Raw genomic sequence first — 27,891 nt, forward strand, 5'->3', positions numbered from 1 at the left:
TTGTTTTTCTTTTGCTTACAATTGCTTCATTGTATTATTTGTTATGAATATACACTACCGGGAGTTTTTCAAAGATAATAGATACAGATCACGTAAATAAATAAGATGAACATTAACAGCTTTTGGGGTGTCACAGTTTTGGAAATATGCTTTTGCAAGCAAAAACATTCAATGTACCATAAATAATCTTGATCTTTGGGTATGGTTCTGTTATAATCAAGGCCTTTCAAAAATATTTATTCCAATCAAAGACTAGTACAATTAAAAATACTCAGAGTGTCTAATTAAGATTCTAGAATAAAGTAATGAAAAATAACAATCAAAACTATATTAAAATTATAATCTGCACCTATTTATCAGTTGCACTTAAATAAGAGCATAGTTATTAGGTATTAAAATAGAGCAGGGAAATAATATTAAAAGATTTGATGCATTAATGATATAAAATGGTTATAATGAATTATTCATTAAGTTCCGGAAATCTTTAGTGTTGCTGTGCAGAATCTATCTATCTGTTCTATGTGATATCTTAAGCAACTACTGAATATAAACCGGTACCAGAATGAGAATGTCTAGCAATTATTGAGAAAATAAAAATTGTTTGAATGTCTCTATAAAAAAAGAGCAGGAAAGAAGGACATGTCCAGAGGTTTCTACCTCTCCTGAATCACAGGGACAGAGTCAATCCCTTTATATTTGCCATCCCACACAGCTGGAGTTCAGACTTAAAAAAATTATTTCTCATCAATTATTAGAAACAAAATAGCATGTAAACCTATGAATTTTAAAATTTTGTTTCTCCTGTGGTTCAGGAATCTGTTGAAAATCATCACCAGAATGTATTTCCTAAATAGGAAGGATGAAATGGTTATGTGTAAACTCCTTTAATATACAGACATATATTTACTCACGTATTCAATCACTCTCCTTCAATTTCTTAAAGTATAGTATGTCAAATAATGAATTATCTCATAATCACTTATATAAATCTTTGTGCTTTCTGTTAAAATAAATTATATCAAAGTTAAAATAATACTTTGGACACTTGGGGGAGCACATGTGTTAGCTGAGGAAAGTTGACAAAATAATCTTAGTTGAAATCATTAACAATATTGCTATTTTCATTTCAGTAATAAAAAACAGCCATCTCAGATACCTAAAATTATTTTCATTTTATTATTATATAATATATACTATATCTGAAGTTTAACCAGAATTTTACCTTTTAAGGATCAGGAATCACATTCCAATTTTCAATTTCTACCTCCAATTTAGAAGTTCTCCTAGGAGATATGGAATTGATTTCATAAATTTTCCTTTCTTCTTTATGCACCATATTATTTCACCATATCACTCTTGCCTGGCATTAATGCAGTTTCTTACTACCTCCTAACGGGAATTATATCCCCAATAAATAGAAAGTGAATATTACATTGATGATGTTACCTAGTTGGGTAATGCAACCACCAAGCTTGGGCAATGCCAAAGAGCCTTCCAAATATATTCAAATGCCAAATATATTCTCAATGTTTTATGAATCTGGTGTATCATGTTGTTTAGTGAGATTAAACTAGAATTCCTTAGTTTGGAAATAGAAATAGCAGAAACACTATTTTGGTGAAAGCCAGGAAAAAAACCAGAAGTTCCAGAGATGGTAGACAAGGTCTCAACCCTAATTGCTAAAATTAATTTTTTGTATCTTGCATTAAAATAACAGTCTGAATTTTCTCTGTGATCAATCTTATTTAATATTCTCTTCTTGTTGGGTTTTTTCCCTCATATATGTGATATCCTTAACCATCTCTCCTGTTTTAGCATCATCACTGCAATATGTTCATGTACTATTTAGCCATTTTGTCTTTGTTAGTATTAAAGATACCAATAAAACTAAATAATACTAATTCCATAACATACATAATGTAATATATGTCATCTGCATATTAATGTCAAAAGATATATAATCATTTAGGCTTATACCAGATGCTGTGAATATAGTTTATATTTCCTCTTTCAATAATTTGAAACATTCAACAAAAGCAGTTTATAAAAGAAGTCTTGATGGGTGGATTAAACCCAAAAGTACTTTTTAAAAAGTATTTATTTTTGGTAAGAATTATATTGGTTAGTGTGTCTTGCCAAAAAGTGCTCCTTCTCTTGCCACTACATTCAGATAGACCAGGTTGCTCATTCAACAGTATAATGTGAATAAAGCAATTTACTATAGTATTGGTGCACCTGTCATTGCTGGAGGGCAGATAGGCGAGTGATTCCAAGGGGAACTGATTTTTTTGGGGGCACTGAGTCAATTTCATATCCTAAGGCTACAAATTGGATTTGTAAGCTGTTATATTCCTGGTTGTATTGGACTTTAAAATACCATTTTTATAATCATAAGAGAATCATTTTTTTAAAAAAAAATCCCAATAAATTCATCAAGTCTTTATAGAAAATATTCTAATTTTCACAAGGTCAGTTTAGCTATGATCATTGATCACAGTGCATTCAAATTTAGGCTTGGACAAAAACTATAATATAGTATCATTAGTGAAGTATAATTTTGGGAGGTCAATTATATCTCCTGTATATTGATGTCTAAGTAGCAGTATTTGCCTAACTGAACTGGGTTTTATAAAAAATATTAAAATAGTTCACATATCCAAAATATTTTTGCTTAATTCCATGGTAGTAGAAAATGTATGCTCAGGGGATTTTTTTTTTTTTTTAGTTAGTAGGTAATTTTAATTACCCTTAAAAAAACAACTGTTCAGAAAGCAGCAATTGGACATTAATATTTATGGGCCCCTGATTAATACAGGATATTTATATAATCATATTTGTATCTAGCCTTATGCATAGAACCTCTTATATATTTATAAAAAGGTGTTAATAGAACTCAGATGGAATATGCTATAAGTCAAATAGTGATATTATAATTACAGAATATATATTAATAATGTACATTTCTTTTATTCTTCCCAATCAATGAACTTTACTTATTAATATGATTTGACAGAAAAGAATTAGAAAAGATTAATGTGGTGGGAACAAGGGGTGCTCTGAAGTATGATAGATTTGAATACCTTATTGGAATATTTAAATTTAATAGTGATGGATGATCACTGACTTCAGTGACAGGAGAGGTTATGAGTCCTTAGTTACATTATGGTCCAGTTAATTTTTTTTCTAATTCTGAGCATTAACATTGGAAGCAAGGAATCAGATTTATGAATAGCAAAATTCCTTTAGTTAGAGGTGATTTTAAAAGTCAAAACTTTGGGGACTTATAATATAGTTTTTCATTAGAATAAGTTAATAGTAATAAACCTAAATATATTAGCAATATGTTAGGATCCCAGAATCACTTGATTGAGTTGCGCAATTATAGAAATTGAATGAATGAGTGAGTGAGTGAATGAATGAATTTGAATGAATATTCTCTTTAGATGACTTTTTTAAAGAGGAAAGATAAAAGCAGGTTGAATGCCATATATGTATGATATGCTAAAGTTGATCTTGATAGTCTTAGAGATAATTTTTATGCCTCCTCACTGCATGTGGAAATACTGGGGAATGCATGTGTGAAAAAATACACTGTGAAAAGTCTATTGTAGTTGCCTCTGTATGTGTATATAAATGTCAACCTTTAATTGTGCCTGAGAGCTAGTGAAGATGATACAAATTTACAATGCCTTTCCGTTAAAATAAAAGAATGGCATTAAATCCCCCCCACACACATTTTGATTTAAGCCTATAAGAAGCACAGATAAAAAATCCGATAGAGGACCAAAATTATGATTGCTAAGTGAAGTCTTTAAACAAGTGCCAATTTTATGATGTTATTTATTGTAATATTAAGTGAAGTTATAATATTACAGTTAAACAGATTATATGAATAATTTTCAGCCTAAGTGAATCTCCAATTGACTTTGCTTGTCAGAAGCTGGCTGGGAAGGTCACAAACCACATTAATTTGACTATAACAGGGGTATAAAACTCAATTTCATTGAGGACCGCATCAGGGCTATGGTTGACCTCAGGAGGGCGGGCAGGCATGGCTGACTGGGTGGGTGTGGCCAACTGGATGGACATGGCTAGTTTGATGCCACTCCCCAAACTGCTGGCTTGTTTCCTCTTCTTATTGGGTAAACCAGATGAAGCCAGGCTGGGCCGATCTTTTCTTTCCATATGGGTAGACTAGGACAGCCTTGCAGGCTGGATCTCACCACATCGTAGAACTAATCCAGCCTGTGATCCTTGAGTTTGACATCCCTGGACTACAAGAACTGCAACTATGTGCTTAATGTGAGCTGGTTGTCAAGTCCCTCATTTGTGATCAGGTGATACATTGAGAAGGTAGTCTCAAGCTTATAATTTTCAGTTTTTCTGAGACTGTTTGTATCTACCAACATAATTAAATGAAAGGTCTTATCTAAAGGACTACCAGTACTTTTAGGGTCTTTGTTCAGTGGTGGGATTCACATATTTTTACTACCGGTTCTGTGGGTATGGCTTGGTGGGCGTGGCAGGGGAAGGATACTGTAAAATCTCCAGTCAGAGGTGATATTTGCCGGTTCTCCAAACTATTCAAAATTTTTGCTACCAGTTCTCCAGAACTGGTCAGAACTTGCTGAATACCACCTCTGCCTTTATTGCATTAAGACCTTACATTTAAATTCTCAATGAAAGATTTATTTAAAAAACCTAAAACTTTAGGTTTACTTCTGTTTATTTTCTAAAGATGTTCTTATCAGTTTGCTGAAATGGAAAAGAAGGGTGTTTTAAAGTGCTGTCCTGGTTAAAAATATAACCTCAAAGAATCAAAAACATCTAATTAAAACCAACCATAAAGTTGTAGTGTCTATTAAACAATATTCAAGGGTGACTACAATCCTCAAATATGCTTTAAATCCTGAACATTCTCATTTTGAAAATTCAGTTAAGATGCAGTTATACTATTATATATAGTAATGAATAATATTGAATACATTTAGAGAATATAACTGATTAATATACAAACCGAAATTTATAAATGCCAACTGGTGAAATGCAAAATACTATAATTAAAATATCTAGAAAAGCAAATTTCCCTTTATCTGAATAAGATTTGAAATATGATAGTCCCCATGAATAAAATTGTTAGATGTAAATTATGCCTCAATATTTTATTTATTTGTTTATTATTTGATTCCCCCCCCCCACACACACACCTTCATTACTTTATAATGAAGTATGATGAACTCAAGGTGGCAAATATTCATAATAATATTCTTCTTTCTCAGCACAACTCTGTGAGATAAGTTTTTTTTTATAATTTGTTTTTACAAATTCCATCAGTCACAATTGGAACAATACAGAATATTCATAAAATACATCCGGATGAAAAGTGGCAAAAATGAAGAAACTACTAATAGAATACCACAAATCCCCTCCCAAATTTTCAGCTGAATTGTAATTTTAATATAAGTTAATAGGACAGATATTAGTAAATATCTAGAGGATACAATATTAATTTATATTGCTTTTAATAAAAATATTTTTTCTCGGCCCAATTCATTATTTTTGTCTTCATTCATTTTTATAAAATTGACTTCTGCCATGCCAGGCTTTCTTGAGAGTGAATTCTGATGAAGGTGAGAAGGCTGGTGTTGTGTAAATATTGCCTAAGATATAAGCCGACTTAGTTCCCAGACGCAACAGTTTGCATTCGACCTCCACAAGGAGTTCAGGAGAAAGTAAATACAGTATTAACTACTTTAAATGAAATATATACGCTGCACATTAGAAAATGAAGGTATTGATTAGGAGTGTTGTGCTACCACTCTAAACATTTTTTTAAATTATTCACAGCTCAGAGAGACTTTTTTCTTTGGTTATTTCAAGTCTGGCTTGTTGCTTCAAAGTTCTTGACATTTTCTTCCTTCAGTAAAAAAAATGAAGCAAAACATGCATACAAGGCTAAGAGGTTTCTATATGTATTGTTTTGTCTACTAATCATTAACATTATGCAACTAGTTATTGTAGCAGTAATACTGTATCAGACTTCATTGATCCAGAAAAGTCAACATGGCTTTTACTTTTGTTTTATTTTTTTATGTATCCATACACATATTTGGAAATCTGGAAAACACAAAAAAACATATATGCTGAAGAAAGTTAGTAAATAATAAATGTTGATTTAGATTCCAAATGCAGGATCTAATCTGGATTAGTCACCAGGACCAGAGTTTAGTCTTCTTAATTTTCAAACTTCTGATGGATCTCATCCTCAGAGAACTTCGGTTTCATCAGAATGTGTACTTTGAGCTATTCTATGCATAGTTTTACATGGTGCCTATTGATGGCCAGCCAGTAAGTCATTAGCAGTTGTTTCCTTGTACTGCCAAGTCCTTTACTCCTGAGTATGTGATAGGCTAGTGGTAACCGACAAGAAGCCCATTTTCCAGGCTTCAATCATTTCTCTGGCTATTTTTATACCTGCTTATCCAACATTCTTAGTAGTTTGAAATTGAATGTATGTCCTTGTTCATTGCAATGTGAGGTTACCAATGAATTTGGATCTCCTCGTCTGATAGCTCACTTTGGGCGGTGTACAATGTCCAGTTGCATGCTGATTACCACCAGCTTATCAAGTACTCAGGAGCCAAGGACTTGGTAGCACAAAGAAACAATAGCTAACAACTTATTGGCCAGCCATTAACATCCCAGCAACAATTAAAAAACCACATTCAACAAAACATCATATAAATACTATGCGTAGAATAGCCCGAAACACACATTCTGGTGAGAGAGAGGTTTCCTGAGAATGGCTTCCAGCATGAGTCCAAAAGATCAAAAGACTAAACTTTTGATTCTGTGACCAACCCAGATTGTAACATTATCCTGGGACACATATATTTGCCTTCATTCGTGTAGGCTCTAACTCAAAGAAAACATCTAATCGAGTCTATTCCTTTTTTTGTTTACACTAATGGAAAGAAGCTTGTCAAACTAAAGCTTTCCAGGCTGTGAGAATTCAGGGAGACATGGTGAGCAGCAATCTCTACTTCTGATTTTGGTTGTCCCTACTGATCCTACCTTGGCCATATTTGGACCCTTAAACAGTTAAGGGAAAAATAGGCTGGTAGAGGGGAGAGAATGAGAAAGGTTGAGAATGAAAAACAGTTCATGTATAGAGAAAAAATAATATGGTTTTGGACTAAAAAGAAATGCAGAAAGATAAGTAAGAGGACAGACAAACAGTATGGTAGAGGTGGGGAAGATGGAGATGAACAGGAAGGAAAATACAAATGCTAAAGGATTTGGGAGAGAAAAGAAATAATAAAGGTTATGGATTGAAAAGACAGAGAAAGTGAAGATGAATGAGCTGTAAGTGAAAAGGATTGGACTGGACAGCAGCACACTGTTCAGTCCCGGGTACATAGAAGAGAGTCTGTAAGCAGTGTTTTTTAAAGTAATTTTTTTCCTGTCTGGGATTTGGGACAAAGAGTTTACTTAAAAAATTAAATATATATTTAAAAGAGATCCTGCTCTTAAATTTACTAAGAGCACAACATTGGCACATTGGCAGCACAGTATTCACTAGTATCAGTTTTCATTTTCTTGAAGTACTTATTAAGCTATCAAGAGCTCATATTTGGCAGCATATCAGCAGCATTTCAAATTGGGAGACAAGGACAGCAAGAAATGTATGTATAGCCTCTTAGTTCAGGCTTACCTAGAATAATGACAGCAATAATGTTAGTCACAATAACCAGGAATAAGTAAGGAATTTCCTTCTCTGCAAATATGTGTCTGACCCTAACCAATTAAAAAAAATGAATCTGTCCTTGTGAATTTTGTGTGGCTGAGACCTAAATATTTTATACTTATATTCAGATATTTTGAAGGAATCCTGAAATGATTTGCTGAATCAGACCAAAAACTTATTAAGTCCAGAATCCTGTTTTCCATAGTTGTCAATTAAATGCGTAGAAATGTTGTCTAAACTAGTTCTCAGAGGCAATCAAAACATTCTACCTCCAATTCTGAAGACACAGAACAAACCCCTCATAACATACATGTATGTATTTATTTGTGCTTGGAGAGACTTCAAAATAATAGAGCATCATTAGATAGCACACACCAAGTATAAATTATTGGTTCTTACTTCACTTACCAATAAAAATTGAAAAAGGGAATCCTATCACTAGGGATGCAGTCATAAGGACATGGTCCCACAGCTATGCTGACTTATAAGAGCAGTTCTGACAGTCCCCGTTTGTGCTAGGTGCATAGTCATGATGGCCATTTGTGGCCTCTTGCTGGCTTTCCATTGACTTTGCTTGTTGGAAGTCAGCAGTGACGGTCATAAATGGCAATCACATGACTGCAGGACGCTGTGATCTCATATTTGCAAGCAGATTGCCAAGTGCCTCTCAATTATGAGGATCCATCATAAGTCCCTCTCATTCAGCACTGTTGTAGCTTTGAATAGTCACTGTTAATCAAGGATTACTTACACTACATATTCTGACCAAATCAGGGTAACTTTAGTCAAACATTTTATCTTGGAATCCTGGTTATTCATTAATAGTAGAGATGTTTGATCTCTCCAATACTTGCTGGGTGGAAAAAGGAAAGAAAGAATTGTTTTTCTGAATAAGAAAATAATATATTGTGGGTTATTTTCAGAGATTCTTTCTTGATTTTTAAATCAGAAGTAGTGGGTTGATATTGTTTTTAAATTGTCAGGTCTTAATTTTGAAAATAAGTTGGAGTTCTTAGCTATTCAACAATTGATGTATCTTGAGTTCAGAACTACACTCTGCATGATAACATCTGTCTTTCCTTTGTTTATTTTCCTTTGTTTAAAATTACAATTATGCTGAATTAATGCTGGTTACAACTGGTCCTTGAAGTTCCAGTCATCTCAATACTCCTGTAATCATTACAGTCTAAACCAGGGGTGTTAAACTAAAAGCCTGCGGGCTCAATCAGGCCCATGGGATGCTTAGTTCTGGCCTGTAGGGCTGCCCTGAAAACAGTGAAGTACAGGCTCGCGATGCCTCTGCCAGTGAAAATGGAACTCAGGAGGGCCACGGCCCTCACGACCTCCGTTTTCACTGGCATAGAGTTGCAGGAGGCTGTTGCAGCTGAAAACAGAAACCCGTTTTCGCTGGCAGAGCACTTGGGTCACCACAGATGTCCTCACATGAGTGATGTCAAGCTGGCCACGCCCTGCTGGCATGCACCCCCAGGTCAAACACAACCCTGATGCGGGCCTCAATGAAATCGAGTTTGATACCCCTGATCTGGGCACTTAGCTATTTATAACAAGTTTGTTTTTGGCAAAAATGCCAAAAATTGTAGTCATGTCATCATAGGATGCTACAAACAGCTATAAATGCAGGTTGCCAAGTGCCAAAATACAACCATAAATCTGTGGAGGGCAGCCATCAGAACTTTGAAACCATGTGATAAGAAGCTTCGGGAAGATCCATCATACACTTGGAGCAGTTACTAAGCTTCCAGTCATAAGTTGTAAAATACCTGTAGTTTGATATCATGTAGCTGGTCAAATAACAAAGATTTTTCTATTTCAGTTTTGGTTGCATCTGAATTATATTTTTTGTTTTCATGTAACAATGTTATTGGAATGATTAATATAATGCTTAATTTTAAGTAATTATTTTTTCATAGTAAATTATTATTTACATTTTTATAGTAAATTATAGTAGATTATTATTATTATTTGGAAAGTCTTGATGCTTAAAGTCACACACCCACATTTCACTGAATTTGACTTACCTAATCAATACAGATTTTGCAAGTTACTTTAGATTAGATCATCATTATTTTATGAGATACTATACATAGACATTTGAATATTTTTTTCCTCCCAGAGCCTACCAACTGTGCTTTTGTGAGAATTTTATGTACTGACATTTTACTTGTGCCCTTCACTCTGAAGTGCTTTCTTGTAAATGTCAGGGAACACTCAATGTAACAATTCCTATTTCTTGAATAGATGCAATACCTCTTCTTGCAAAAATGAGCTCCAGAAAGCACACTTTGACTTGAGTCTGCATTGTGAACAGAAAATTCAGTAGGAAATAAGAGGAAAAATGTAGACGTGTTCTTTACAATGGTTATGTTGGATTCAAAGACCCTGCTTGTGCAGTATGCTTAACCAGTCTCTGAGAGAAGGAATAAGCATACTGTACAAACTATGTAAGCTGCATAAATGAATCCTCATGAGAATTAAAATCAATCCAAACACCTCTGGTCCAAATATGGCTCTAATTTTTACATGCCACAGAAACTATTTCCTGGAGTTCGTTTTTTCTCTTCGCCGCTGAGATTGTGATGTCTATAAGCAATAGAGTAAATGTGGCTTATTTCACCTTCCTTGCTCGGAAAAAAATCACATAGAGGTGAAAAGGGGATAGCAAGACCTCCCTTGTTGCCCAACACACAACCATAATTTTTTAAAAATTCTAGCCAGTGGGCAAATGGAGAAACAATGAGTTTCTCAGATTGCTTTGTAGCAGCTGGAGTAACTAAAAATCTGGTGCATGACAGATTCAGATATCCTACTTCGTGTGTTGCTAGTTCCCAGAGATCAGTCTTGGTGGTTTGATTATCTGAGCAAGCAAAGAATTCTTCTTATGTGAAGGTTGTAATCCTATACTTAATTATCTAAAAAAGTTTCATTGAATTCAGTGAAATTTATTTTTGAGAAATTATTTTTAGAATTGTGCTGTAAATTTTTCTATATTCCATTCTAACAATATCATTGTTTAGTCTCAATGTTTTCAGTAAAATGAAATTCAACTAACTTAATATGGATTATAAACTTGTTTATAATCATTTTTAGAAATTTTGTATTACAGTTCTAATAATGTTTTATTATTAGTGGTCATGTTTCCCAAAGCCTCCCCGAGTTCTGCCTGAAATATTTTCAAAGCATCTTGAAATGTACATTTTTAATTTATTTCATTTTATTTTGTAATTAAATAGTAAAATATGGTCAAATATATTGACTTTAGTTAATGTTTCTGCTTGGTTGGTCTCAGTGCTATATTATATTACAGAGTATAATTGTGAATATGTATTAGGTATGCATTGGCTAATTTGAATTTGCCTTTATTATAGATTAAGCTACGTGGATCATGCAGAAGATCTGGCTTCCAAATTACTCCAGTGTTTCCCCAAAAACAGATTGTCAGCACAGGCAGCTTTGAGCCATGAGTACTTCAGTGATCTTCCTCCACGGCTATGGGATCTAACTGATAGTGAGTATACCAAAACTTCTACATAGAAAATATAATCTTTTTGTATGAAAAAGAGGAAGAAAGAGAGACAAATAAGGAAAAAATTGGTTTTTCTCTTCCTTTTCTGTTATTGAGCCTATAAATAATTATATTTAATTATTAATGTGATTAAGAAAATTATATGGGATGCCATAAAGAGAAAGGAGGAGAATTTAAATTTACATATTTAGTGCTTTTTTTTTACTTTATAACATGCAGTACTTTTTAAGCAGCTTCAATATCCAAGACAATACTCTAAAGTTGGATTCTCAAACACTACTTCTATTTGTAATTCTGGAATAATGCTTTCCAAAATAGCTAAGATTTGCAAAGCAGAAATCAGGTTAATATCTAAGATTATTCACTTATTTACTGAGATGCCATGATACTGACTTATTGTTGCCTACCTGCCACCCCAGGACTAATGTGGAATATTTGATGTGGGCCAGGACAATTTGTGCTTTGATTCTGTGGGATTGGTTCGTCTGGAGGAAGAAGGTCTGAAATGGTACTCGAAGAGAAGCTAAAAAAGTTTGATGTGGGGTTGGGCAGGTAATCTTGGGCTGCAATGTGTTTTGGAGCTAGATGGATTTACCAACAGTGTTTTTCTCTTGCAAATGGATTTTGGGTCTGATACCAGCCAAGAACGGGAGAGGAAGTGGGGTGACAGTTGTCATCCGTAAGTTATTGGTGGTTTTCAGAAGCTTTCTCTACAGACCATTTGGAAATTTTTTTGGTTGAAGTTAAGCTGTGAGGAATAATTGAGATTACTGTTGGTAGATTGCCCTCCTGTTGCGTAGCATCATCCTAGCCTGAGCTGTTGGATTCCATTGCTGGACTGGCAATAGAAACCTTGAGACTGATGGTAATCAGGATTTACAATTTGCCAACCTGATGATGTTGGCAGAAATCTGAGCAGCTCAGGAATTTGTGGCAACTACACATCTGTTCCAAGTCATAATAAACTGAACATAAATTGGGGGCTGCACATTAGATCAGGTTTTTGACTCAGAGCAGTTGTGTCTGATCTCTAAGATATTGTTATTAATCTGTTATTAGATTACTCACTAGTTGCTTTTTGGCTGAGTAGGGATGAGACAACTGTTAGATCACTTTGCCTCATGTGCCTGAAAAACATGACTGGCTTTCAGACAGACCTTGTGATTTTCTTTGAAGATCTAGATAGCAATTCTACCTGAGGCATTTGCAATTGGAATAAGAAGAATGGTAGAAGATGTAGACCATATTGTCCCATATTGTCCCTCTCATACAGAGCTGGAATGTTTTGTTTTCTGAGGTGAACTCTATGAGGTAAAATACAAGATGAAACATCTGGACTGTTCCTTGACTCTTCTTTAGATTAAGAGAATCTAATTGAGATACATAAGAATCCATGTAAGGACTTAAATCATGGTAAAAAAAGGGCAACAAAACCAGAGATAATATTCAGCAGGTTCTGACCAGTTCTGGAGAACCGGTAGCGGAAATTTTGAGTAGTTTGGAGAACCAGCAAGTACAACCTCTGACTGGGGAATTTACAGTATCCTTCCACTGCCGCGCCCACCAAGCCACACCCACATAACCGGTAGTAAAAAATTTGAATCCCACTATTGAACAAAACCACAATTTTTTCCCCATTATTGTATCTGCCAATATCTGCTCAGTAGCAGTTTTTGAAGATGACTCACTCCCTGCTTTGGAGGAATGGATCATAGGCTACATGCAGGGCCATAATGAGGAATAATTTTTACTATTTGAGAGATTTGTTTTGAGTTAGACAAATAAAAACGCTAGAAAATACAAATTCAAATACACACACTTTCAGAGGATGTTAAAGTTTAATATTCAATGAAATCAGTCTTTTCTTTCAGGATTTAAATAGTTGGGGAAAAGTCATTAACTCTTTTTGTATATGATAATGTCAGCAAGATTATTGTATGTACATAAATGGAAAGACTTGGCATTACGCACAAGGCTTGGTGAAAATGATGGAAATTTCTGAGGTGGTAAATTTATTTTTAATCAGAGCAAAGACAATATCTATGTTAATTGCTGACTAGAAACATCTTAGTATGTTTTGTATGAAACCCCAGTAGACTTTTGCAGAAAAAACAAATTTATGATTTATGGTGTTTATTGTTAGAAAGAATAGGTTATAAAAAGAAGAGAGTTCTGTTGTAACCATAGTGCACGGGTGTCAAACATTTAATGTGTCATTTGGAAAAAAATCATTTATTTATTTTTCCATTTAGCTAGGGTAAAAAACTAAATATAGCTTAACATCTGAAATGTGAATGCTGGTACTTACTATTATATTAGGATTTCAGTAGTTTATGGATCCTATAGTAATTTTTTTCCAGTTAATATGGCTTTATTACCAACTTGCCACTTAGTTTATCAATTGGTGGTTAAGTCCAGTCCTATCAGGCACTAAATACCGACACATTATCACTGTACAAGCAGGCTGCCAACAGAGACAGTCTTCACTTAGTCATTATCAAGTGCAATGTATGCAGAACACCAGAGGGGAATTAAAACCACAAAAAATACCTCAGGGTGGTATTTTTAATATGAGAATTTAATTTGTAATTTCACAGATTAAGAATTTTGGTTGCATTAATCCTTTTATCAGTTCACAGCAGGTTATTTGCAGAAGCATAACCATAAGGCGATATTCACTGGCCGAAACATGTCTTTGCATAACATTAAACATCAGGAGCAGTGAAACCTTTTGAAGGGAGAGAATAAAGATGAAAAAATCATTATATTTTTAGGCAAGGTTCTGCTAAATGCCTCCAGTAAATTTCTCAGTTTAGAAATACTGTTTCTGTCTATAGTAGATAATCATTATAAAGCATAAATCAAGATGCAAGAAAGGACAATCCCTATATGGAGTATTATAATTGTTTATATTTATTATGCATGCATTGATATTGCAAACATGTATTGAACACAATTCATATGATTATAGAAACTATTGATATGATTAATATAACTCAAACTGATGCTCTTTCTATGTATCTGTAACTTTCCTATTTAAATTGTGTATTAATTTAAAATTTGTATCAGTAGATATTTATGTAGTAAATCATATGCAACAAATCTAAGGTAATTACCATATCTTAATAATTAAAATATAAGCATATAACTCAAGTTAGGAGTTACTAATCTTGCTTACCAATTAGTGACATAGATGTATTTTTCAAATATTCACGTTTCTATGGATGATTTCACATTTCTAAAGAATAAATTTATACTTTTTTCTCTCTCATAATTTCTCTGCCTTCTTTTCTTCTCTCTTTCTTTCACACACAGGTATTATGAAACCATTACAAGTGGGCAATTCTTACTTTCAGTACTAATATAACATTTGTTTATTAAAATGTTGCTATATTAAATTATGCAAGAAATTATTATTTTAATCATTACCCTCATGAAAGTGCTAGCAGAATAATAATCTGAATTATATTAACTGGACTAATCTCTACTGGAAGGTTTACAGTGTTTGGCTATATTTATATATATGAATGGTAGAAATAAGTAGAGAAGGAAAAAATGGAAGTTTTTGTTAAAAATGTGGAGATGTGTAGAGTTTTATGTTAGGCAAGGGTAATGGTCATCAGACAGCATTCTAAACTTTCAATACAGCTGATCGACATTTTTTCTTTTAAATTATAATATGGAAGCTTCCTTTTTATTATTAGAAGGCACATTGTGCCTAACTAGCTCATTGGATTGCTTTAGTACTTTTTTCCTTTCAGGTAGACCTTTGGCTCTGTTAAATACAGTATATGAAAATATAAATTTTCATGTGTCTCTTGGGAATACTATCTTTCAAAAGTACTTACTTGGGAGCAAGTTAATGTGTTTGGAGATTAAGGAGAATTGTTTGGAAGAAAATTAATGCACTGGGAGTATAGGATATTTGTAGAATAATGTCACTTGATACTGATAGATTTCTGCATATAAATTACAGATAAGTAGCCATTGGTGAAGTTAATATAAATTGACTGGCCAAAATAAGGAGGGGGAAGGGAAAGAGACAGAGAGATTTTAAAATCAGATATTGAAGATAGAGAAGACAAAGCAGGAATAAAAGGACAAAGGGATTATAAACAGTTATTTTGAATTATCTAAAGTGATATGAATCAAAGTCTCACCTGAAATGAGCATTTATGGAAGGAATAAGACATATAATATACAGCATTAATACAGAGATACTGTATGTTGGAATATAGAAATAAATGGAACACACTATCAGACACAGTTTTAGTTTTAATGGAGCAAATAGCTGGAGAGACAGAGAAAGCAAAAGATAATGAATTATAACTTGTATCTTGATAAGACATTTCAGAGGAACTCTGAAAAAAAGTTAGGAGGCTTAAGAAATCAGCTATAGGGACACAATTAAGAATGAGGGATGATGCTATATTGATAGAAATAAGCATCAGATATATGACAGATTCTTACAGAATCTTTGGGAATTTATTTACTGAAGTTTCTCAGTTGGATATTGTTTTTCTTCAGGCAAGCAATAACAGTAGGTTGGAATTGCAGTATTTGGAATCACATGTTCTTAATTAGAATCCTGATATAATTCATAACCTTTATTATATGGAAAATAATAATGATGAACAATTAGGGTTGATCTTTCTCAAGAAAACATTTTGCTCAGTATTCTTGATCAAATTCATATTTTAAACATTTAAGGAAAATTAGGATTAGAAAGAAATTTAGCTAATGTAATGTCTTGGCTTGAAGTTTGAAGACACCAAACAATTTTAAAAAGTCCTGGTCATCATGAATGACTAGCATACTAGTTCTGGTGATCTTTGCTTAGGACATCTGGGTTTGTACCAGCTTCTTCTTCATTTATTTTGTTACATATAGAAGCCCTAGAAAAATTGTCTAAAAATACAGTTGTTTCTAGTATTTTTATGCCTTTTCTTCTTTTAAAATTTGTTTATATAGAAATTGGCCGAGAAAGCAGTTTATTTTTCTTTTTTAAATCTTAGTAATCTGAAATATTTTTTAACAGTGTCATCTATCTTTTCTGTACCGAATGTAAGACTACAAGTGGAAGTTGGAGAAAGTACAAAAGCTTTTGGGAAAAACATTTATGGCAAAGGTCAATCACATGTAAAGCACTGAAGAGAATTTTGATTTCCTACAAATAATTGAGGTAAGTCTTACTAAAAAGTGTTTGTTTTTAGTAATTTTTCCTATCCTTGACATGCATGGTTTTTTTAAAATAAAACCTTGTTTCTTAATATGCAAATAAGAACTTTTTTCTACAAGTATGAGTTTTATTTGTGCACTGTTAATATGAGTAAAGATATGTAACATCCTTTAAGATTAAGATATCAAATCAACTTTAAGACACAGATAAGAAATTTATAGACATGGTAGTCTCTCTCTCTCCCTCCCTCCCTCCCTCCCTCCTCCCTCTCTTTGTTTGTCCCTCCCTCCCTCTCTCTTTGTGTGTGTGTCTATCTGTGTGTATGTATGTGCGCACGCACAAGTGCGCACACTTGGTCTTCTGGGATTTCTTTGTCCATCAGCCTATAGGCAGAGGAAAAAGATTGCTTTTCAGCAGGGCTAATGATATGCAATGAGATTATTGTGAGATGGGAACAAAGCTCTCCTATCATTTCCTCCCCCCCTCAAGCAGTCTTGCTCAAATTGCCCTTTCTGTGGCAAATAACAGCAGGGAAAGAATATTATGCACTGTAATTACCTAAAGAATAAATTTAGTAAGAACCTGATTTTATCCAAATTACCCAGTGTATTTATATATGGATGTCTAAGCACATTCATAGGCAGCCCCACAAATTATATGTCATGGTCCTTGGGATTTGAAGAAGACTGTCCTTTGTTCATCTACGGACGCGGATTGGGTTGAAAAGATTGACCACTGTACTTTAAAACAATTGATTCTCCCTATTCTTTGGATTTGAGAGCAGATATATTCTGCTTACTAAAGGTATTGCCCATAGATGATTTTATTGTTTTCTGTCTTTTTATCATTAGTATTTTCTATATTTATACCAAGTCAATGTTAGTATTTCATATATACAATGTAAATATTTTATTTCAAGTCTACATATATAATGTCAGAGGAGAAAACAAGATTATATAAGAATTTTTTCCCTTAACCAAATTTTAATTTCTAGGATTGGGAAGAGACAATACATGACTAGTTTTGTTTTATATGTCTTGAGCATACATAGAGACTTGCGTTTCTATATAAGTCAGATGAATCTGAAATAGATGAAACCAGTCATATACAGTACTGTCTCTAGTGGTGAGTATAATAAAAATATAGAGAATATATACCTTGTAAATATAAACAACCTCTAATACACATACGAAGTATGTGGAAGTCCTGTAATACTCATATAAATAGTCTTTTAATTTAAAGAATTACAATCCTAACTTGGGGCCTCAGGAAAATGTTGTGAATAGTAAACTGCTCTATTGAGAAAAAAGTTGTTCTTGAATACATTATATTCATCTGAATTGTGATTAGATAAAATATGAAACATGAACATTTATTTTTCAAGGTTTGAATAAAATTCTCAGGACAATTTCTTGCATCTACAAAGACTGAGCATTAAATTATAATATCTTAACCAAAGGGACAATTTCATGTTACTGATTCTTTTCCAGATTTATCATATTATGGTACCTATTTCTCATTTATTATATAGAATATGTGATTCCCATTAAAATATGTTTCTGTTTCAAACATACTACATTTTTTCAAGCATAGTATATGTTTTAAGATTTACTAGCTACTTTATAGAAAATCAGAATGATTTTCAAGACAAACACAAATAAAAATTACATAAAATCATTATAAAATAGCAGAGTGACACTTTAAAACAGCAGCATGGGACGTTTATACACAGAGGAACAATATAAAGAGAACTTAAAAGTATGAAAGAAGAAAAATATTTGCTTGGAACTGAAATTTATTTAAGGAAATTTAAGGAAATAAATTTCAGATGGATGGGAGATATGGGTTATATTCCTTTACTGGAATACAGTAGACAGATTATTGAATAGGTTAGTTGAATGTCTTAGCATAAAAGATAAGACTTTGTTTTATTCTTTATTTTATTACTATTTTAATACATTTCTTTTTTCCCCATTTGGAATAGAAAATTAAAGGCAGAGTAGACAGTCAACAATAGCTAATGTATGTACAAGGGGAACCTTTATCTTTTACCTTTATGACATTGTTCCAGTAGCCAAAAGACCACAATGCTATTGCAGAAAAGTAGTTTGGCTTACCAAGGTACTAGCCTTGTTATAGGAAATGCGTGTTTCTCAAGGTGCGCCACAGGTGGGCGAGCTAGCTTCATACCACAAAGAAAGACTAGTGGCTCTACCTGTAGCATCACCAAGGCCCCCTGCCTCCCCAGAACTGCCTTACAAATGGGCACCGCAACCAGAAAAATTCATCAGGAATTTGACTGCCTGCACAGAGCACCAGCTCATCTCCCCACTGAAGCGGTATCGATCTATCCACTTGCATAGAACATGCTTTTGAAGTGTTAGGTGAATAGAAGCTGAGGCAAGTGATAGGAGCTCACCCTGCCATGCGGTGCTTGGGATTGAACTGTCTGACCTGAGACCATCTCCAGCGTCATTTAAGCCAACAAGCTACCAAGTCCTGGCAACTGCTTATTGTAGTAATTGAATTGGAAGATCATGGATCAGTTCAGCCAAGCTACTTCTGCCCAGGTTATATTGTATATATGGTACACAGCTGATTGGAAAAATGCAATGAGTGGCTAAAAGAAAACTTGGAGTTTATATTGAGAAATATAAATCTCCAAGCATTCCCATATAACAGATTTGGTGTCCTTTAGTGCTAAACTGTGTAACCTTAACTTTGAAGTAAACATGCAGCCCTAAGCCTAATTTTATACTGCCCTTTATCTAATTTTACAGGCCTTTGGTAAGCATTCTGTTCAGATCTTTTGTAAAAATAATCTATTCCATCATGACAATTTAAGAGAAAATAAAAAGAAAAGGCATTAGAAAGAGAGAAAGGATAAGCAGCCATCCAGTTCAGTCATGAATTTTCAACCATTTTGAGAACCATTTCGCCTTTGGTTAAATGATACTTACATGGACAGTTTTCACTAGTAGTATCTCAGCTTGTCTGTATTCATTTTATTGGTATTTCAGTTCAGTATCATGGCCAAGCACTAGTAAAGGATGTTCACTATTTTTTTTGCATCAAATTAAAAAGAGAGAAATTGGTATGGCATTAGCATATTTATAGTATTGTAATCTAAATCTTGGGATTACTTCACTTAGAGTTTTTCTTGTCATGTGAGAGAAACTATAATGTAATTGCTGTTCTTCTCTTTTAAAAACCATCTCTTGGCTCCAACACATGAAATACACACACAGATCAGTTTAAAAAAGGGATCCCCAACCCTGGGCCACAGATCTGAATTGGTCTGCAGTCTGTTGGGAACCAGGCCATGCAAGCAGCGGGTGAGCACACAAATCTTCATCTGCACATACATGGTATCTAGATTTTGTGTGTGAAACCATCCCCACTGCTCACTCTGCGGCTGCTAGTCCATAGAGCCAGAAAGGTTAAAGATCGCTGGTTTAAAAGATATATTGTCTTCTAGATTTTGAACTAAAATGGTTCTGGAGGACTCTAGCATGGCCTACAAGAACAGATGTGCCTGTGCCAGCCTAAAATGGTGAATATGTGCCAAGCTGATCTCAACCCTTCAAGTACTATCTGACAAATAATTATTGAACCATACCCAACTGTACAGTAAAAATGCTGTGACTTTTTCACCACATGAGGGAAACCCTAGTTTAAATTCAGGACATTGTCTAGTTCAATAATCTCTGCAATTTCCTTGCCAAACAAATGAACCCTGGAAACTCCTAAAGATATGTCGCTGTCACTTTTCATGTGTAATTTCTAAAAATGTCACTTTTAATATGTTGACCAATATAATCATATACTATGTCAAGGAATATAACAGTTCATTCATGCACCAATATTTCTTTCCACTAACACTAATTCTGCACAAGGACAAAGACAGTTTCAAGTGTCCAACCCATCTAAATTCTAATTGAGAGTGATCTAGGGAAATGTTTTTCATAAAAAACAAGGACCCTCTGACTCTTGATTTGCCACCTATTTATAATTATTTTTTCTGGAAACAACATGATGTCTCCGCCCCCTCCCAAACACACTAACACATACACACACAGAGTCTATCATCATCTTTTAGAATTGACTTATTTATTTATTTTCTGACATTAAGAGGATTATACAATCTCTTTATGTCCAGCCTGATGTATCTTTCTTATTGGAAATGTACAGTTAATGCTCCAGCCAGATGAGCCCTTACAGAGTGGAGATGCTGTATATAGAATAAACTAAGTGAGTATGCCAGGCATGAATTAGAAAATGCTTTTGGCACTACTGGTGACAAGCAGTAGCACACTTTCCTGGAGTTAGATTAAAAGAAAAAACTATTTTTTTTCTGATCATTTTACTATTTCAGAGTTGAATGAATAAATCATTCAGTCATGGGATCTTTTCTTTTAGAAAAGAAAATTACAGTGGCAGGACTTCTCTTTTTCTCAAATAGTTCACTGTATCTAAGTAAAGAGACAGGTAACAATACTAGGTGTTTATCTTTATAATCACTGGAAAAATTCATTAAAATGCATAATAATTGTAACTTTAATAATAAACAAGTAATTGTATTGTAATTTACCATGCAAATCTACATTGGTTAGACTTAGTAACAGATATATAAATCATTTTTTAAAAAAGTTATGGTTATAGTGATCATGCATGCTAACATTTTATACCTGGTCATTTTGATTTGCTTTATAAACCAGTGATAACTATTTAAAAGCAGCCTACAAAGTAATGATGACAGCTTGTTGGAAAGTGTTGAGGTAATTCCCCGTTAGGAGAATGAGCGCATACAGGGAGACATATTTGAGAGTAGTGTTTGAATAATACACACACAGCACACAGATACACTGTACAGTAAATGTAGGTTTTTTTACCTTCAATAAAGGTTTAAGCAAAGTTCAAATACAGTCCAAAGTCATTCACAGGTAAGTTCAGTCAGTTTTCAGTTCAGGGATAATCCAATAACAAAGTCCAGTGTCAAAAACAGTTCAGTATCAGACTTACATCAAATCCAGGAACATCAGTCAATTAGAAGGAACGGCAAATATTCTCCAACAGAAGGAAAACAGAGACTCACTGAGACTTCTTCTGAGACTAAGACTAAACAACTCAGGTTTCTGGCTCCATCTTATGGCCGTTTGAGAAACCACACCTAATTACAACTTTAGCATTCTCTTAAAGAGACAGTATTAAAATGTTTATCCTGGTTTATATATTGTCCAATCCTAATAGCTGTTAGGTGACTTATATTCCTAACATTCTCCCCTTTTGGGTAGGACAATATATACAACCTTACATTCTAAGTCCATAATCTTCACAGCTAGCCTTATGCTTTATAGAGCCTTGGGCTTTTGTAAAATGATCTACTATAATGTTTTCTGACATACAGTATTCTAGCTTAATCATCTTACTTTGCACACATTGTCTCACGTTTAAATATCTTAAATCTGTATGTTTCGTTCTTGTCTTAACAGCAATATTTGAAGCTGTCTGTATTGCTGATTGGTTATCTTCGTAAACAACAATAGAATCTGTTACATTAATTCCCATATCAATTAATAATTGCTTATACAAAACTAAATCTGTACATAATAAAGACAAACATGAGAATTCAGCCTCCATTGTTGACAAACTTGGATGTTTTTGTCTAATAGATCTCCATCCAATCAATGCGTTTCCCAATAATACTACAGTACCCGATATAGATTTTCATGTATTTATGTCTGTAACAAAACTTGCATCAGTATATGCAGTTAAACTCAGTTCATCTTTAGGCTTCAAATACAATGCATAGTGCATTGTTTATTTCAGATATCTTAACACACGTTTAGCAGTTTGCCAGTGCCTTTCAGTTGGCTCAGCATTAAATCTCGCTAATTGATTAACACTGTATGCAATATCTGGCCTTGACCAATTACTGAGATAAGATAAACTACCAATCAAGGACTGATAAATGTTCTTATCAAAAACAGAACTTTGAACATCACTATGGATAAACTCCTGGCTCATTGGTGTTTTAGCCGGTTTACAAAGTTCCATTTTAAAACTTTTTAGTAATTGATTAATTTTATCTGCCTGTGAAATCTTGTATCCTCCCCTAGTTCTATCTATCTTTAAACCAAGATATTGTTTGATTTGTCCTAACTGTTTTAACTTAAATTTCTTCTCCAACAGACAGATTATTTTAGTAGCTTCTTGTTCAGTTTTGGTGATTAATGCTATGTCATAAGTAAATAATAGCAACAATGAAATTACACCATTACTTTCTCTTTTAAACAAACATGGATCAGCCATGCCAGCTACAAAACCTATTTTAGTTAATTCCTTAACTATACATTGGTTCCACTCATATCCTGATTGTTTCAAACCATAAAGACTCTTTTTCAATCTCCAGCAATCAGTTGTATTATCATTTGTGAGACCTAAAGGTTTCTTTAAATATATAGTGTGTTGCAGCAGTGCATGCAGATAAGCTGTTTCTACATCCAAATGATTTATAATATATTTCTCCTTAGCTGCCCACACCAATGCTGCCCTTAATGTAGTAGCCTTCAGACTAGGTGCAAACACCTCATCATAGTCATTTGCTGTCTGGTTGAATCCTTGTGCTACTAACCTGGCTTTATGGGTAACAGTCCCATCTACACCTGTCTTCAGTTTATAAATCCATTTACATCCTATGGCATGTTTACCTGGTGGTAACTTAACATTTTCGTATACCTCCAGTCTTTTTAATGGTTCCAGTTCCTTATACATTGCTTTCTGCCAAGCAGCCTGATCCTTAGCAGGATACAGTTTTAGTTCACTATAGTTACTTGGAACTGTATTCACTTGGCATACAACACTAGCCTGATATCTATCAGGTGGTCGTGTTACTCGGGTTGAACGTCTTGGTAATACAGGGCTTACTGGTGGACTTTCCTGTGCCACCTGCTTCTGTTCTTCTATCTCCACCTGTGCCTGTTCTCCTACTTCCTCCTGTCCTTCCTCTTTAATGGCTATTCGTGGTTTACTGATTTTATCTTTAGGGACTATTTGGGTGTCAATAATGATATCATTGCTGGATTCCTGTTCCAGTTTATCCCACTCAACATGCTCAAGAAATTTTGCATTAGCACTACAATAAACATGAGCTGTGCCTTGATCCCAGAATCTAAATGATCTATGGTTGGCCTCATAACCCACAAAAAATAACTTCTTAGCTCTATGTTGCCCTTTCATTCTTACTTGTGAGGGAATATGCACCCATGCTGGAGCTCCAAATGTGTGTAGGTAACTTAAATTTGGTTTTCTGCCATGCCAACGAGTGAATGGCAATTCACCAGTTGTATTAACTACATTATTTAAAACATGATTACTACACATTATGGCTTCACCCCTCAGTGTTTCAGGCAAACTTGAATCAGATGAAATAGTGCAAGCCATGGCTTGTAATGGTTGTCCTCTTCGTTCTACAAACGTAAGGTGCAGAATGTTTATGCTCAACACCAGCCAATTTCAACATAGTTTGAATCTTTTGTTAACAAACTCAGTCCAATTATCAGTAACTAAAGTAATTACTTTACTTTTCATTTTTCTCTCAGCAAACCTTAGCCAGTTAAAGAAATGTTGGAATGTTTCTGTTTTGTTTTTCATAAGATAGCAGAAACTGTATCGTGAGTAATGGTCCATAATACTCAAAATAAAACAGGCATCTCCTAAACTTGGTTTCTTAGGACCAATTATGTCAGCAAAAATAACCTCTAAAGGTTCTTTGGTCTTAAACCCATTTAGTCTGTTTGCAGGAGTAACCTTACTTTTCTCTTGGCTACAAGCATTACAGTTTAAATACTTGCTACAGGGTTTCAATTTTACTCCGTCTGACAATTCAACAGTTTGAGCATTTTGAAACCACACCTAATTACAAGTTTAGCAGTCCCTTAAAGAGACAGTGTTAAAATGTCTATCCTGGTTTATATATTGTCCAACCCAAATAGCTCTTAGGTGACTTATATTCCTAACAGAAACATCTCAGCTATTGAAAACTGAAATTATCAGATGTCAGGTTGCTCCAATTATTGTACAGATTTCTTTATAGTGAGTTATTACATTTTTACAATGTTAAAATCAATCTGTCTTCACAATTCACTGATTAACATCTTCATTGATGTGTTGATCCTTGTTTTTCTTCTAAGCATTGTCTTGATTTATATCTGTTTAATTTCACCATTGGAAACATTTTTTTTTATAAATAAATTTTAAATCTTTAAATTCACAGCTTTTGTGGTTCTGACATACCACAAAAGAATTTATGTCGGACAGAGTGTTTGGTGTCTGAAACATATATTTGGGAGATTATTTTATTTTTTAATTGCTTCTGTATTCTTAAACTCTGGGTTCCTGTACTCAAATAGAATCTTTCAAAATGATTTTAGAATCTATCTAGTTTAGTAAACCTAAGGTTTTATATCTATCAGTAGCAATGGATCTTAATATAGTAATTGCTGTACTAATTTTTTGGTTGTAAAAATTTATTAGTTTTTAATGGCCACAGGCTTTACTTCAGAGAAAAAAATATTCCATGTTTGTGAAACAAATCACTGCAGTTGTTAAGTGAATCACGTTGTTGCTAAAGAAATCCCACTACCGCCATTGACTTGCTTGTTAGAAGTCCACTGGAAAGGCGCAAATGGTGATCACATGACCTCAGAATACTACAATGATTGTAGATACATGCTGGTTGCCAAGCACCCATGTTTTGATTAATTACTATAGAAAGGTTGTGATAGCTGTAAATGCAACTCCTCTGGGGTAGGGAGGAGCATGTGGAACTTGATGGGTTAGCAAAGCAAGCCCAGTGCTTCTGGAGACCCAGTGGGGTGGGGAAATAGGCAGGAGGCATGTTGCAATGTCTCTTGTTGTAAAGGCAAAACTGCTATGGTGCTGCAACAGATGGTAAGTACTTTTGGGGGAGGGAGATGTTATAACTTTGAAATGTCACTATCATAATTTGAGGACGACCTGTATTACAGATCTTACCTAAAACTATAAAATCAACAAAAATCTCATGTACAAACTTTAATTGTCTATTGAATCAGCTTTGATTTTATTCCGTAATATAAAATTAAGTTGCTAATAAAAAAGGCAACAAATACCTAGAATATAGCAACATCTTCAGGAGAGATCTTACAGATCTTACCTAAAACTATAAAATCAACAAAAATCTCATGTACAGGGCTTCCGGTTTTGCAAGGCTCGGCGGCGGCAGGAATTCGCGATCCTCCGCGATTCCTGCTGGGCTCGCTGCCGAGGTTCCTCCGATCCAGATGGATCTGGAGGATAGGGCTGCCCCGTAGAGGCAGCCGAAGAGAGAGGGGATCCGGATTTGGGTTTGGGGGTATCGCAAACCCCCTCCTCAGCCGGCAAAACCCCCTTTTCCCAAGGCGGTGGAGCGGCGGTCAGCAATGGCTGCCACAAAGAAGCCTGCAGCCGGGTAAGATTTGTGCAGGAGGAAGCAGGTGAAGGCGAAAGTTTTGGCTGAACTGGGACTAGAAGAAACTTTTAAATACCCTGGAAACTAAATCATTTGAAGGATACATTGTCTCCCAAGGAAGATCGTAAAAGCGGCAAAAAAAATCTGAAAGGGAAAGTTACTTTCTTTCACTCTCCCTTCCCATAGAAACAGCAGTTGGAAATCTGGAAAACCTGCTTGGGCATAGAAGGTAAACTTGAAATTTAAAGCCAAGGGGATAAAGGATTTCTGGACATTGGAATTAAAAACTTAAAATTCTTTTTATTTGCTATAAGTGGAAGGGAAGAGGTAAAGATTTATTTTAAGATTGTACTGAAGGAGACTGCTTTGAGTTTATAAGATCAGAAATAAAAGGTATTACGACTTCTAGAAGATTACTTTGGAACTGTGTATTTGAATTCTACCCTAGGAAGAGAAAATATAGAAAGAAGAAAGTGCTAAATGAAACTGTTTGCTTTGATTTGGTTTGCTTTGTGACTTTGGGATCTTTGTGAACTATTTCTTGAAAGATTAAAGATATTTGGGTTGTTTCAAAAAAAGGGGGAAAATGGCACTATCTTTTGAAGAATTACAAATGGAATTTCAAAAATTGAAAGAAGAGGAACAGGAAGGCATGGGCTCTTCTGGATCTATTTTCCACTTTTTAGAAATGGCGATTTCTACCTATCAAGAAATACAACAGCGACAGGAAGGCTGGGATCAAGAAGAAGAAGCCATCTTTAATGGACAAATACTCTTAGTGGAGGAAAAAAAGCGTAAGGGGGGTAAAAAAATGGTAAATTCAGGACTTAAAAAAGCAACCAAGAAAAAGAAAAATAAGATGAAAAATCGATATGATGTCAGAAAGCAACAGAAAAGAGAAATACAACAGAGAGGGAAGATAAAGAGTGAAACTTGAGAGATGGGGGGTCAAAAATTGACAAGAAAGAAAGGGAAAAAGGAAAGAAGTCATAAAAGCTTTAAACAAGATGTTAAAAAACAGGTTTTTTTCAGAGATAAGGGGTAAGATATAATTTTATAAAAATTCTGCAAAAGTACATAAGATTGTATGGTAGATATTAGAATTTGAAATTGAATTAGAAAATTAAAATATTACATGAATTAATAATGCATTAAAGGGAAGCTATGAAAATGTTTAAGATTTGATAATAGAGTTTAATTTACTATGAAATATTGCTCTTATTATATTATAAACTTAATATTCCTTTTTTCTTGGTTTTACTATTACTTATTAAATTTAATATTATTGGCTTGTTTTATTATTTTGAAATGTAGTACTTAGAATGTACGAAGCAGAATCAGTATGGAAAGTATGTATTATTTTAAGTGTAAAATTTAGGGGAAAGATAAAAAGTTGTCATACTTCAACCAGTGGTTACAGGAGAAATATTGTATTAGAAAGAAAGGAAAAATAGATGATTGAAAGAGAACGGACAAAAGATGCAAGTATAATTATTTAAATTGAGATGAAATAAATAAAATAGAATTAAAAGAATGAATAGGAGAGAGAAAATATATAGAAAATATAGAATGTTAAATAAGATATGAAATAGTATATTATGTGAGCACGAATCTGATTTATGTCTGTACAAAAAGATCTAACCCGGGGTAAGCCGCTTTTCAAAAAGAAGTTTTATGTATTTATGTTTTGTGTAATGTTTGTTTATGTTTGAAAGGATGTTGGAAGAGAATTAATGAAACTATATATAATGAATATATATAATTTAAGGCAAAAGAAATACAATTAAACAGAAGGAAAGGGAGCAGTAAAGAGAAGTTGGGAAAGGATATGAAGTTGAACAGATAAGATAAATATATATATTAAATTGTGTTTGTATAGAAATGTGATAATTTGGAATTATCTTGTTTTTAAATAAGATATTCTATGTGTT

At 33.9% G+C, this 27,891-nt stretch overlaps 1 protein-coding gene across 6 annotated transcripts in view; it reads left to right on the forward strand.

The window, feature by feature from the left end:
• CDK14 (cyclin dependent kinase 14) overlaps positions 1–27,891 on the forward strand; it is a 262,489-nt gene that overhangs the window by 184,565 nt on the left and 50,033 nt on the right. For all 6 annotated transcript variants that reach the window (XR_015745745.1, XM_026686419.2, XM_087946055.1 and 3 more), the window contains 2 exons: positions 11,134–11,273; positions 16,330–16,473. Coding sequence is in view for 5 of the 6 variants with exons in the window: in XM_026686419.2 (XP_026542204.1) it covers positions 11,134–11,273; positions 16,330–16,442 (253 nt within the window). In the remaining variant the exon portion in view is untranslated. The remainder of the gene's footprint in view (positions 1–11,133; positions 11,274–16,329; positions 16,474–27,891) is intronic.

Source organism: Notechis scutatus, chromosome Z (genome assembly GCF_049901735.1).
Source record: "Notechis scutatus isolate UNSWTSFEM ecotype Mainland chromosome Z, rNotScu1.2, whole genome shotgun sequence".
In the NCBI taxonomy this organism is placed as follows: Eukaryota; Metazoa; Chordata; class Lepidosauria; order Squamata; family Elapidae; genus Notechis; species Notechis scutatus.